Source organism: Leucopleurus acutus, assembly GCF_964270905.1.
Source record: "Leucopleurus acutus genome assembly, chromosome: 8".
Taxonomy (NCBI): domain Eukaryota; kingdom Metazoa; phylum Chordata; class Mammalia; order Artiodactyla; family Delphinidae; genus Leucopleurus; species Leucopleurus acutus.
The window spans coordinates 60,056,757-60,069,972 of NC_139151.1; the positions used below are offsets into that span (position 1 = coordinate 60,056,757).

Here is a 13,216-nt window from a genome sequence, read left to right on the forward strand (position 1 = left end):
GATTAAGGTATGTCTTCCCTGCCTCTTTATTTATTTATTTTTTTTTCTGGCTATCATCTTTACATCTTACTTACTTATTTATTTATTTATTTATTTATTTATTTATTGGCTGCGTTGGATCTTTGTTGCTGCACACAGGCTTTCTCTAGTTGCAGCGAGCAGGGGCTACTCTTTGTTGCAGTGCACAGGCTTCTCATTGCGGTGGCTTCTCTTCTTGCAGAGCACGGGCTCTAGGAGCGTGGGCTTCAGTAGTTGCAGCACACGGGCTCAGCAGTTGCGGCTCGCGGGCTCTAGAGTGCAGGCTCAGTAGTTGTGGCACATGGGCTTAGTTGCTCCGCAGCATGTGGGATCTTCCCAGACCAGGGCTCGAACCCGTGTCCCCTGCATTAGCAGGCGGATTCTTAACCACTGAGCCACCATTCCCTGCCTCTTTAATCCCTTCTCCAATCCAAACTCCTTAGCATAGCATATAAGGCCTTACATGATCTTATACCTGCCTCCCTTTCCAGTCTTCCTACTTCCTCATTACGCCCCACCTCCTACTTGGATGCTCCAATAATACTATACCTTATACAGTGACCTGTCAGTGCTGTTCTCTCCCTCTCACCTCCCACCTTGCACATGTTGCTCCTCCTGCTTAGAGGGCCCTCCGCCTCTCTCTTTGGCTGGTTAATTTCTAGTCATTTTCCACATCAGCTAAAGTGCTGCTTCTCTGGGGAGCCTCTCCTGATCCCTTTCCCACCATTTTCTGTGCTCCCAGAGAGCTCTGTGCTTCTCTGTATTACAGCAGTTATTACATCTGCTTATTTCACTAACTCTTCCACTGGACTATGAGCAGCCTGAGAGTAGGGCCTATGTCTTCGTTATCCTTCACAGCTAAGGCAGTGCCTTTGTAAATGCTCAGGGTATACTTGATGAATGGATAAATGAATGAAAAGGATTTTCCCACCATATACATAAGGCTGGCATAACAAATAACTTCATTATTACTTTAAGCCGACAACATTGCAACTCAGAGTGTCGTACTGACTTGTATCATGTAACAACCGTGTGGTAGAGCTAGTATAAAAAGCCAGATCTTCAGAGACCCAGACCAATGTCCGGACCTCTCCCCTGACTCTAAGCTCATATTTCCAACTGCCTAATTAACAACACCACTTAGATGTTTATGTAGCCATCTCAAACTTAACATGGCCAAAATTTTTCTGCATTTCCTCCCCACCGCCCAACAAAAATTTCTCCCAGTCCATCCTGTTTCAGTACACAATAACATCAGCCATGGTGTTGCCAACTACAAGTCAAAGCAAAACAAATTCATAAAACCTGAAAGTCAAGCTTGATTATTTCTTTCCCTTACGTCCCATATCCAATCCACCAGCAAGTCTTGTAGGCTCTACTTCAAAACATATTCTAATTTCATCCACTTTTCTCCATCTCTGCCACCCTACCCGCCCCGCCCCCAAACTCCAAAACTATCATTTCTCACCCAGACTACTGCAATAGTCTCTTAACTACCCTCCTCGAAAGCCTTCCTACAATCCGTTCTCCTCAAAGTAGCCAGAAAGATCTTTTTGAAAAATGCAAATCAGCTCACCTCACTCCTATTTTTAACACCATCCAAAATTTTCATTGTACTCTCAATAAAATTCAACAAATTTAGCAGTATCTACAAGGCCTTACAGATCTGACTCTGCTATAAACTCCTTGACTTCATATGGTACTATTTTTCTCTTGCTCACTATAATTCAGTCCCATTGGCCTTCTTTTTTGGTCCCAAGACATGCCTAACTCGTTCCCACCGATTTATACTTGCTTCTCCCTCCACTTGACACACTTATGCTTCCAAATCTTCAAATTGCTAAGTCTTCTTCATTCAGGTCTTAGTTCAAATATCACCTCCTCAGAGGCATTCCATAAACCACCGTATTAAAAGTAGCACCTCTCCTCTAGTCGTTCTCTATCCTATCACCCTACTTTTCTCAGCGCACCTATCACCATTTGGAGTTATCCTGCTTATTACTTATTCATTACTTGCATTTCCCCCATTTAGAAAGTAAACTTCACAAGAGCAAGGACCTTGGTTGTCCTGTTCACTGCTGAATTACTGGACCTAGGAATATTCCTGACATCCTGAAGTCACAAGTATTTGAAGAGGGGAAGAATGAATAAACAGTACAGATTACATACTTAATAAATGCTTGATGAATGTGTGAGTGAATGAATTAGGGAGTGGAATGGAAAGGGAAATAAAACAGTGGAAGCACTGCTATTTAATATTTTTATAGCCACTCACTTTTCTCCACCCTCACTGCCTTTGCTCTTGCTCAGATCCCCACCATCTCTCTTTTTTTTTTTTTTTTTTGCAGTACACGGGCCTCTCACTGTTGTGGTCTCTCCCGTTGCGGAGCACGGGCTCCGGACGCGCAGGCTCAGCGGCCATGGCTCACGGGCCCAGCCGCTCCGCGGCATGTGGGATCTTCCCGGACCAGGGCACGAACCCGTGTCTCCTGCGTCGGCAGGCAGACTCTCAACCACTGCGCCGCCAGGGAAGCCCCCCACCATCTCTTAGACGACTGCAGTACTTCCCAACTAATTTCTTCTCCTTTCCCCAAGCTGAGCCCTCCAAAAATAACTTCCACACTTCCACCAGACTTGATCATTCTGAGACATAGATATGAACATGTTATAAGCCCAAGCTTCTTCTTATGTTGTTAGAAAAGCCTCGCCAACCTTATCACTCACTGCTATCCCCCTATATTTAACCTATACTCCAGTAATGCAGGCATTCTTACAGTTCCCAGAATATTCCAGGCTGTTTAATGCCTCCAAGCCTTTGCGTATCTTTTCATTTTGCTGGACCACTCTTCCATACCTCACAGACTTTTGATTACCTACTGAACTCAAACTTACTCCTCAAGAACCATCTCAAGCATCTTCTCTGTTAAGTCTTTAATGATTCCCCCAAGCAGAGTTAATCACTCCCTCCTTTGTCACCACAGTACATAACACATACTTATAATACACTACCATCATTTGTTTCCATGTCCGTCTTTCGCTATGTGACTATTAGCTCCCTGAAAGCTGGAGCCATGTCTCCATGTTTGTGTCCCCAGCACCATATCTGGCATATTCAAGCACTCAATAATTGCTGACTGAAGGAATGAATGGATATATCTTAACTCCTCAACCTGGTGTTTAAAGTCAACCTCGGGACTTCCCTGGTGCTCCAGTGGTTAAGAATCCGTCTTGTAATGCAGGGGACGCCAGTTCCATCCCTGGTCAGGGAACTAAGATCCCACGTGCTGCAGGGTGCAGCATAACTCGAGAGCCCACGTGCCGCAACTACAGAGCCCACATGCTCTGGAGCCCACGCACCACAACTAGAGAGAATCCCGTGCATGCACCACAATTAAGTGAAGAGCCCACGCACCGCCAACAAAAGATCCCACGCGCCACAACGAAAGATCTCACGTGCCACAACTAAGACCCAATGCAGCCAAATAAATAAATAAATAAATAAATAAATATTTAAAATAAAATAAAGTCAACCTCATATTGGCTCCAACCCATGTTTCTAGATTTAGTACTTAGTCCTCTCTTACTTGCTGATTCCCCAAACGCATCCTTCTTTCTCACATTTACTTGGGGCCTTTATTCCTGATGCTCTCTATAGTGAAATTTAAATCATCGGGTGGCTCCTTCTCCACGAAGTCTTCCCTAACCCCTCCAATGAGATTTACTTCCCAAATAGCACTTTTTTTTTCAATTGATAAGGTATTTAGAACTTATTTTATAATTATAGCCTTTCCAACTGGACTACATGTACTATTTTTCTAACTGAACTGTATAAGCTCCTTGAAGGTATGAAACATGAATTAGCGTCTTTCCTCTCAACCTAAGTACCTAACACAGTAGCTTGCACAAAGCAAGCAGGTATCACTAAATGTTTTATTAGTGGAGAATAGTATGTTTAATAGTATGCTTAAAGATATCATGCTTCCACTCCTTCATATATGTGCTTTTAGCTTGGTGTAAACCGGCCTCCTAGCCATATGATAAACTTTATCCCTCCTTTAAGAATCAGCCCAATGACATATCATCTCTGAAGTCTCCCCTAACTCTCCCAAATACACTTTCACACTCCTCCCATGCACCTGTGATACCTGTATATAGCTCTACTCATCACACTACATCGTCATTATCACTTGATGGGTCCCTCTCCCCACTAGACCATAAACTCTTTTGGAGCACAGATAGTCTCTTTAACCATTTATGAATCCCCAAGACCAAATAAAGTATCTGGCAAAATTAAATGCTCAATAAATATATGGTGAATTTTGAAAACAGTAAATCCATGTTATAGAGGACACCAGCAATAGAGATCATGGAGTCACATCACCAGGTTCAAATCCCAAGTCTACTTACAAGCTATCCAACCTTGAATAAATTACTTGGCAGTGCCTCAGTTTTCACTGATCCGGAAGGTGAAGACAATAATAGTATTAAAATATAATTAAAAGAGTTAATGTATGTAAAATGCTTGGTATAACGCCTGGCATTATACCAGTATGCAATAAAAAAGTTAGCTATTATTTGTTATCATTAAAATAGAAGGAGAAAAGTCTGCTTCTGCAAGGCGCTAAATGACAGGCTCAGGAAGAGGTTAGGTTCAATCCTATGGGCAATGGAAAATAAAATGCCACTGGAGACCTCCTTAATAACAGACACATTCAGTTATTGAGAATATCCTACTGGGAAGGGGGAAGGAGGGCAGAGGGAACACAAACCTTGGCAGGGCTACGCTCTCTGCTTCCAGCTTCCCCTTTCCCCACTGGTTCTCCCTAGTTGCTCAGGACCAAAAGCCCCATGGTCATAACTCAGCATCCTCCTGGGAAAGCTGCACTTTAGAGGGAACTAATGAGTTTATGTTTACCTACAGATTTTCCTCTGAGGAGCAGAGAGATAACAAATGACTTCAAGAAGGGAAAACACAAAAATAAAATAGAGAAGAGGAATGATGCTGGATGGCTTATCCTGGGTTGGCTTTCATGGAGTAAGCTTTCAGGACAAATAGCTCCAGGTGGACTGAGACTAAACTCCTCAGAGGCATTCTCTGTCAGTGCATGTGCCTCCATGGGTCAAAGATGCAAAGAAGCAGGATCTGGAAAAGGAGGACTAAAAAGGTGACGCTACAGAAATAAGAATTCTAGCCCAGTATGAAGAATATTGCAACAGGGGAATTCGAAGAGGGAACAGGCTGACCACAGAATGATAAGCTCCCTATCATTAGAGGGATTTAAACACAGACGAGGTGATCACTTGCTGGGAGTGTTCAACATGGGTGGATGGACTAGATTTAAGATTCAAGTTCAGGGCTTCCCTGGTGGCGCAGTGGTTAAGAATCCGCCTGCCAAGGCAGGGGACACAGGTTCGATCCCTGGTCCGGGAAGATCCCACATGCCATGGAACAACTAAGTCCATGCGCCACAAGTACTGAGCCTGCGCTCTAGAGCCCACAAGCCACAACTACTGAGCCTGAGTGCCGCAACTACTGAAGCCCGTGCGCCTAGAGCTCGTGCTCTGCAACAAGAGAAGCCACTGCAATGAGAAGCCCACACACGGCAACGAAGAGCAGCCCCCACTCGTCGCAACTAGAGAAAGCCCACATGCAGCGACGAAGACCCAACGCAGCCAAAAAATAAATAAAATTATTTTTAAAAAAAGGATTCAAGTTCAATAAGCATCTGAATATCTACTCTGTGCTAGCCACTGAGAGAGATTAGGTGCTGGGAACACAGAGATGAAAAATGGTATGGTTCTGTCCCCTCAAGGAGTTCACTGAGCGATGGGGGGAGACAAACAAAACAACATGGTAAGTGTTGATAGATGTCTATACAGAGTGCTGTTGGGGCGGAAAGCAGGTCCTCAGATACTGTGCCTATGACTCACTGGTAAGGAGGAATATGGCACTAATTAAAAACGAAAATGCTTCATAAGCAGTTTATAAGCAAATAGTACTGTCAGGCACTACTGTGTTATTGCCAGAACAGAGTACATCAGTTAACCTTTGCAATTTAGTCAACACTTCCTTAAACCTGAGTAGAATCCATATCTACAAACATTCTCATTTATTCAACAAATGTCTGCTATGCGCCAAGAACTGAGGAATGTAGAGAGATGAAAACGATAGTCCCTGCACTCAAGAAGTTAGAACATTCCTCTTCATTTCTTCTTCCTCTCTCCTACCCTCCTTTATTGACCAGAGGACACCTTAAATTCCTTCTGGAAGTAGATGAGTTATTAAGTAATGGGTTAACCAAACAAATGACTGCAAAAAGTAAGAGTGAGGGACTCCTCTGGCGGTCCGGTAGTTAAGACTCCACGCTTCCAATGCAGGGGACGTGGGTTCAATCCCTGGTCCGGGGAACTAAGATTCCATATGCTGTGTGGCACAGCTAAAAAAAGAGCTGGGGATGGGAGGTTTATAATGGGAAACCAAATGGGAAGGAAAGACTGTCTGCAAATAGGGTGTCTGCCAGAGTATGAGACTCTGACTGCACAAAAAGACAAAGGTTACAGAATTGGAGGTTACATGTAGGCCTTTTTGTGTATAACTTCCCTATCACCATTTTTTTCTTCTCTCATCCCAAGATTATTTGCACAGATTATTAATAATAATTATACCTTCATTTGGTTATTCCCTAGTATCCACCGAGTACCCAAAAGAAACTGTAGGAAACACAAGGCACAGTAAAATCCTGGGATCCAAGACTTTCAAAGCTGCGGGAAACCTCTAGAAGGTCATCTAGTCCAAACCTATCATTTCACATATGAAGATTTAAGGTATGGGGCTTCCCTGGTGGTGCAGTGGTTGAGAGGCTGCCTGCCGATGCAGGGGACACGGGTTCGTGCCCCGGTCCGGGAAGATCCCACATGCTGCGGAGCAGCTGGGCCCGTGAGCCATGGCCGCTGAGCCTGCGCATCCAGAGCCTGTGCTCCACAACGGGAGAGGCCACGGCAGTGAGAGGCCCAAGAACCGCAAAAAAAAAAAAAAAAAAAAAAAAAAAAGAATTAAGGTATGGAATCTTTCATGAGTTGGCATCTTCAAACATTTATTGAATCATACTCTATGTCAGGCACCAGGGATATAAGGATGGATAGGGCTTTCAAGGAGAACTCAGTCTCATGGGAGAGACTGACAAATAGCGTTACCCCAGTCAAATCACCTCTGTAAATGAAGTCCTACACTTATATAGTAGAAATGTCTAACATAAGACAGTATGGGAAGCATACAGTACTCACACTGCCCAGAGTGGTTAAAAGCACAGATGTAGGAGTCATCCTGGATTTGAACCCTACCTCTGTCACTTACCTAGCTGTGTGACAGTGGGCAAATTACTTAAACTCTCTATGCCTCAGTTTCCATATCTGAAGAATGGACATAACCATCATAATACCTACCTTGTAAGGTTGTGGTATGAAATTAGATAATGCATATAAAATACTTGGCACCAGGACCTGGCACAGAGTAAGTACTCTATATCATTTCACCTTTAGCACTCTCCTGCTGAACCCTGGCCTCAGAATCCTTCTCAACACAACCTTCTAAGCAGCTGTTATCATTTGGTTGTCTCTGCGATAAAACAAAATCTGCTATTTCTAGTCTAGAATCTAGGTCTATTGTTTACTACTCTAGTTTTTTCCCCCACTACATTATGCTACTACTCATTTTACACGTCTTTAAAAAAAAAATCCAAAGATATATGGTCAGATGTCCAAGATTAAACTTCAGTCACACATGCGTCAATCCCTCAATAAGATCTTGGCTTTAACCAAGAATTCCTAGAGAAAAAAAATCCCTGGAAACAAGGAACATTTATCAAATGTCTACAGGGAGAGACCCACAGGAGGAAAAACAAAACAGTCCAAGATTACTACTTTGAAGAAGCATGGGATGGGAACTTCTACAGCCTCCCTGAGAAGATATAACAGACTGCTACTTCCTCCTTGATGTACCCACTACACATATTCCACTGACACAGCACCTGTGACACATTTTTGTACTTATTTATCACTCTCTCTCCACCCAAGCTAGTCTGTGAACTCCTTGAAGGCAGTTATCACACATTACCCATCTTGGTATGATCAAGCATAGCACAGTACCTGGCATACAGAAAGTGCTTCCAAAAAGTTTGATGAATTGATAAATGAACACAGAGAAAACTATGAAACACAAGGAAAGAAGATATCATTGTAAATCAGAATAGTTCTACAAAGCAAGAGAGCCTTGGGCTAGAAGCTTAAAGTACAGGTGGGATTTGGAAAGACACGGGGGAAAGGAAAGGTACTCTAGGCAGACAGGACAGCACAAACAAAGACCTGGCGGTAATCAGAAACATGGTACACAGTATGTTAGAGCTTTAGTCATGACTTAGTCCAATAGTTCAAATCTCATAGGGATGCTGTAAACATTCAATAAAAAAGCACATACTACTAAGGAGAGGAGCTTATTACCACTACTCAAAAATAATAATCACCTTTATGCCAGGCACCATACTGAGTGAAGGGACTGCAACAATGAGCAAGATAGACTTGTACTCCGCTCTCATGTAGCTAAGAGTCTAGTGGGGAAGACAGACAGTTAAAATAATGCTTGGTAGAGCTGGGTTAGAGGAAGTACAGGGGGGCTGAAGGAACATAAAGTAGGGTCACCCAATCAGTTGGCAGTAAGAGAAAGCTCCCTGATTTTCAAAGTGTGGCTTGAGATACTCAAGGGGTTCTGAGTCCCTTCAAGGACCACAAGGCTTCAAAGTGAGATTTTTTTTTGAATAAAGGGTTTCATGACTAAAGGTTTAGAAACAACCAATCTAGTCCAATCTCCTCTTTTAACAAGAATAAAACAAGGCCCAGAAGAGGGAAATTACACACTAAAGGCAATAATAACTCAAGTTAGCTGTAGGGTGAGATACCTGCTGTGAACTTGAGCTGGAAACTACTCACTACTCTGCATAATATCACATAATTTTGGCAGATGAACAATTACTGGGAGTAGACACATCCGGAATTCACAGGCACTAGCCAGGCAGGCAGGCTGGCCCTGATTGGATGTAGAAGTGCTTTTTCACCTTAGGTCCCAAACCAGCTCTCTGTGCCAAGATGATGCCTCCAATTCTTCTCATGGTTAGCCAGGTCCCCCTTCAAGAAGGAACTCACTGGCTCCAGAATAGGTCTGCTTCTGGGCCTCCAAGCTGGTACCCATGCTTTATCCTCCCTAACATTCTCAAGCACCCTGTGGTTTAGCAAGTTGAAGAACTTAGCCAGTCATCAAAGCGTTTAATACCTAGCCCTAGCCTGAGCTGGCTAGACCCATCTCTCATCTCCCTAATTGCCACTCGGCTCATCACTCCCCGTGACCAGGGGTTCAGCAGAATCAAATTATAGGTAAATTAAACGACCTGTGTAGAAAAACCAATATTCCTTTAGTTAACCCCCACTTTGAATCTCTCAGGAATGAAATGCTGCTTCACATTTTGGAGATGGGACTTTTTTTTTTCTTGCGGTACGCGGGCCTCTCACTGTTGTGGCCTCTCCCGTTGCAGAGCAGAGGCTCCGGACGCGCAGGCTCAGCGGCGATGGCTCACGGGCCCAGCCGCTCCGTGGCATGTGGGATCCTCCCGGACCGGGCATGAACCCGTGTCCCCTGCGTCGGCAGGCGGACTCTCAACCACTGCGCCATCAGGGAAGCCCGGAGATGGGACTTTTGTATATTAAGAAAAAGGTAGTTTACTTTGGTAAGATGAGTCTGGCATGAGAAATGGAACCGAGGCGTTCAGTATAGTATGGCGGTGTAAAACTTAGTTCAGTATAGCACAGGCAGACCTGGGATGGAATCTGCACTTCCCCTCACAAACTGTGGAATCCTAGGAATGCTACTTAACCTCTCTTGCCTCAGTGTCATTTATAAAATGCGGTAAACACCAACTAATTCACAGGGCTGCTGTCAGTAATGAGATAATGTAGGCTTTAAAGAGGGGCTGGTTTATGGTAAGGGCTCAAGAAACAGCAGGCTTTTCTATTGGTAGCTCTTTTCCTCTCAAAAACAGAAGCAGTGAGCAAAGTCTTAATTACCTTAACTAAATACTATAGAAAGTAATAATGAAACGGACAAAAGGAACATAAATAAACTGATGGCTGCTATTCCAGACTAGTTATCATGCTAACGGCATCTGATATTGGAAAACACAGGCCCGATATCCTAGAGAACAAATCAGAGCATGCAATCTTTCCAAAGAAGTGGCAAGGAGTACCCTACTGCATCTTAGCTAGGCTATCCATTACTCTTTTATAATCTGAGCTCCACAATAGTCTCTCTACCAAGCAGAAGGTACTACAGGAGAGCAACTCTGATGCCATATGCTTCTTTATAAACCTAACCTTTAATTTTTCAACTCAAATCCATCTCCATCATAAAGATCTCACTGAATCCCCCAGCAGACTTGAGTGCTTGTCTCTTGTGCCCCACTGAATCTGTTACACACTTCCATTACAGCATTATCTAGTATTGCAATGGGCCATTTGCATGTCTCTTCTCTACACTATAAATTGGTAAAGATCCTGTCTTACTCATCTTTGGATTCCCAGTGCATAAAACACAGTAGACCCCCATAATTACAAATTAAAGGATGGATTTCACCTTCTCTTTCACTAGTTAAGGCTACTAAGAAACAGCTGGGGAGATAGAAGTATCGAAAGAAACTCACAAACTAAGGTCTGCCAGACCATACCCCTGCCCACCCCTCCTTTTTTTTGAGCTTGAAGGGATGTCTGTTCCTGCTTCTCAAAGTTACTTTTTTAAACACACAAGGAAAAGGATAGAACCATCCACACAGAATTTTCAGACAACAGATTATATTATTTCTCAGTAAATGAAACAAGGAACAGAAGTTTCTGGGATAAATGCTAGTGGTTACATATAAAGTTGACCTCTAGACATGACTCTCTGGAAGTATAATTATGACACTAGAAGCTCTTAAGTTCTTAAAACCATAAGGGAAAAAAAGCTAAGAAGCAAAAATCAAAAATGTTTAACATCAAAACTTTAAGTTCTTTTCTCCTTTGCCAAAACTTTTGCTCTTTATCTCAATGAACCCTGATATATGTAACTGAAATCTGCCCCCCCAAAGGAGAGCCCATGACTAACAAACCATGTATAATAACTTAAATACAGTACTTACTTTTTCAAGGCACTTTCAAATATATCTCATTGAACTACAACCAACCATAATCACAGAAACTGAAAGCTGAAAGGGGTCTTGGAAGTCATTTCCACGACTACCACACCTCACCAACCAAGTGGCATCCAAACATCCCTGGTCTTTAGCGACTGAAAGATATGGGTCTAAAATGCTTCTTTAAAAATCTCTCCCTGCTCTGACCACCTGCCAGTTTCTCAGTCTCCTCCCCTCCACCTTAATGTTCCCAAACAGGTAAACCAAAACCTCCAAGTCATCCCACCACCAAACAACAGTTTTTGCTTCTCAAGTCGACTTCTACTCTCTTTCTCTGGGCCTCATCCCCAATCCTCACCCCCAACACACAGCCAGGGCCTCTCAGATTCTGATCCCTCAGAGATCCCACTGGTTCCATCCCCAACAATCAATCCCCTTTCTCCTATTTCTCCCTGCCGTCCATATGCTGTCATGGGCAAAACCACAAGCACCCCTAGCCATGAATGTACCTCTGGCCTCAGAATATTTTCCCTTTCCTTTCTCACCTCTCTCTGCTTCTCAGTGCTGTCCCTTCATTCCTTCAAACTCAATGTCTCCTTCCTCCTAGTGATTTCCTTCAAGGACCACTGGTAATTGAATACACCAGTTGTTAAATGCCTGTTATGTAGGTAAAGGGGACATATACCCTCAAGAGCTCACTCTCAAAGAACTTCTAAGTCTAGAAGGAGGGAAGAAGGGAGGCGGGTGGGAGGAGAGGGGAGGGAGGGGGGGGAGAGAGAGAGAGAGAGAGAGAGAGAGAAAGAAAAAGAAAGAGGGAGAGAGAATCACTTATCTGTTAAGACTCATCTCCTCTGGGAAGCCTTCCCTAGCCCAAACTGAATTGGTCCCCTCTTCTCAGTCCCACCATTATACCTCCGATGCAATGACTAGTCTTCTTATGCGTCTCCCACCACCATACTGTGAGCTCTTCAATGGGAAGGTCCCTAGCACTTAGCCCAGGACTCGGCACAAAGGGGATACTTGTTGTTTGTTAAGTGAGTGAATGAGTGAATTCCGATATACAGTTGTCCATGCATCCATTCGTTCTATCATTCGATGACCAAAACTTCACTGAGCCCACATTATGTACAAAGTTCTAGAATGTAAAGAGCTCTTACGTAAACATAACCCGAAGCCCTAATACTAGTAGATAAGCACTCTTCCGCGGTCCGCGTCCCCAGCCCCACTGAAAACCTAGACAGTCTCTTCCCTCAGTAAAACCCGGCTTTCCCTTGCAGGAGCCCACGCCCCTCCAACTCAAGCTACCTGGCGGCCCTCTAATCCTCCCAGGACCCCCACCTAATAATCCCAAATCTTAACACCCCAACCCCTCTGGCTTCTCTTCCTGTCCTCCAACTCCACCCTTGAGGTTACTGCAAGTCTTCTGCCCCACGACCGCCTCCGAGTCCCTGAGTCCTGGAGTCCAGGGTACCTCAGATTTCCCCCTCCCCGCACCCGTCTCCTGTTGGCTCCTTCCCTCTCAGGATTCCCTCTCTCCTAGGACCCCCACTTCCGATACCTCCCCTCCCCTCCCTTCAGTTTCAGGTTGGGTCTCTCCTCTCCTCGACTCTCAACTCTTCTTACCTCATCCAACTCCCGTTCCCCGGCAGCACCTGCTCCAACCTCCACCTCCACCACCGCCGCCATTTTCACAACTCTCCCCCTCCCCGCAGGCCCCGCGCGAGCCAGCTGCTTCCGCCGCTCAAGTGCTCCTAGCCAATCGGCGGTGCGGGCTCCGGCGGAGGGGGCGGGACACCAAGACAGGCGGAGACCTGAGGCGAACTAAGAGACCATCTACCTGCTACCCACGTAAAGGTTAAGGAGGGACGGATCCCGTATACTTCTAACCTTCCGCGGAGGAGAGTTCTTGGAAAATGAGAAATCGGCCTTGTATTATTTTCAGTGCAAATATTTCACCAATTTCCCCCTTTGGAGAGCCAAAGAGAAGG

At 44.4% G+C, this 13,216-nt stretch overlaps 1 protein-coding gene across 1 annotated transcript in view; it reads right to left on the minus strand.

Annotated features, from left to right (window-relative positions):
• Positions 1-12,938, minus strand: part of RNF121 (ring finger protein 121) — an 82,149-nt gene extending 69,211 nt beyond the window's left edge. Inside the window, exon 1 of the mRNA XM_082844305.1 lies at positions 12,852-12,938. Coding sequence (XP_082700431.1) covers positions 12,852-12,914 — 63 coding nt within the window. The 5' untranslated portion in view covers positions 12,915-12,938. The remainder of the gene's footprint in view (positions 1-12,851) is intronic.
• Between the last annotated feature and the right edge of the window lie 278 nt (positions 12,939-13,216).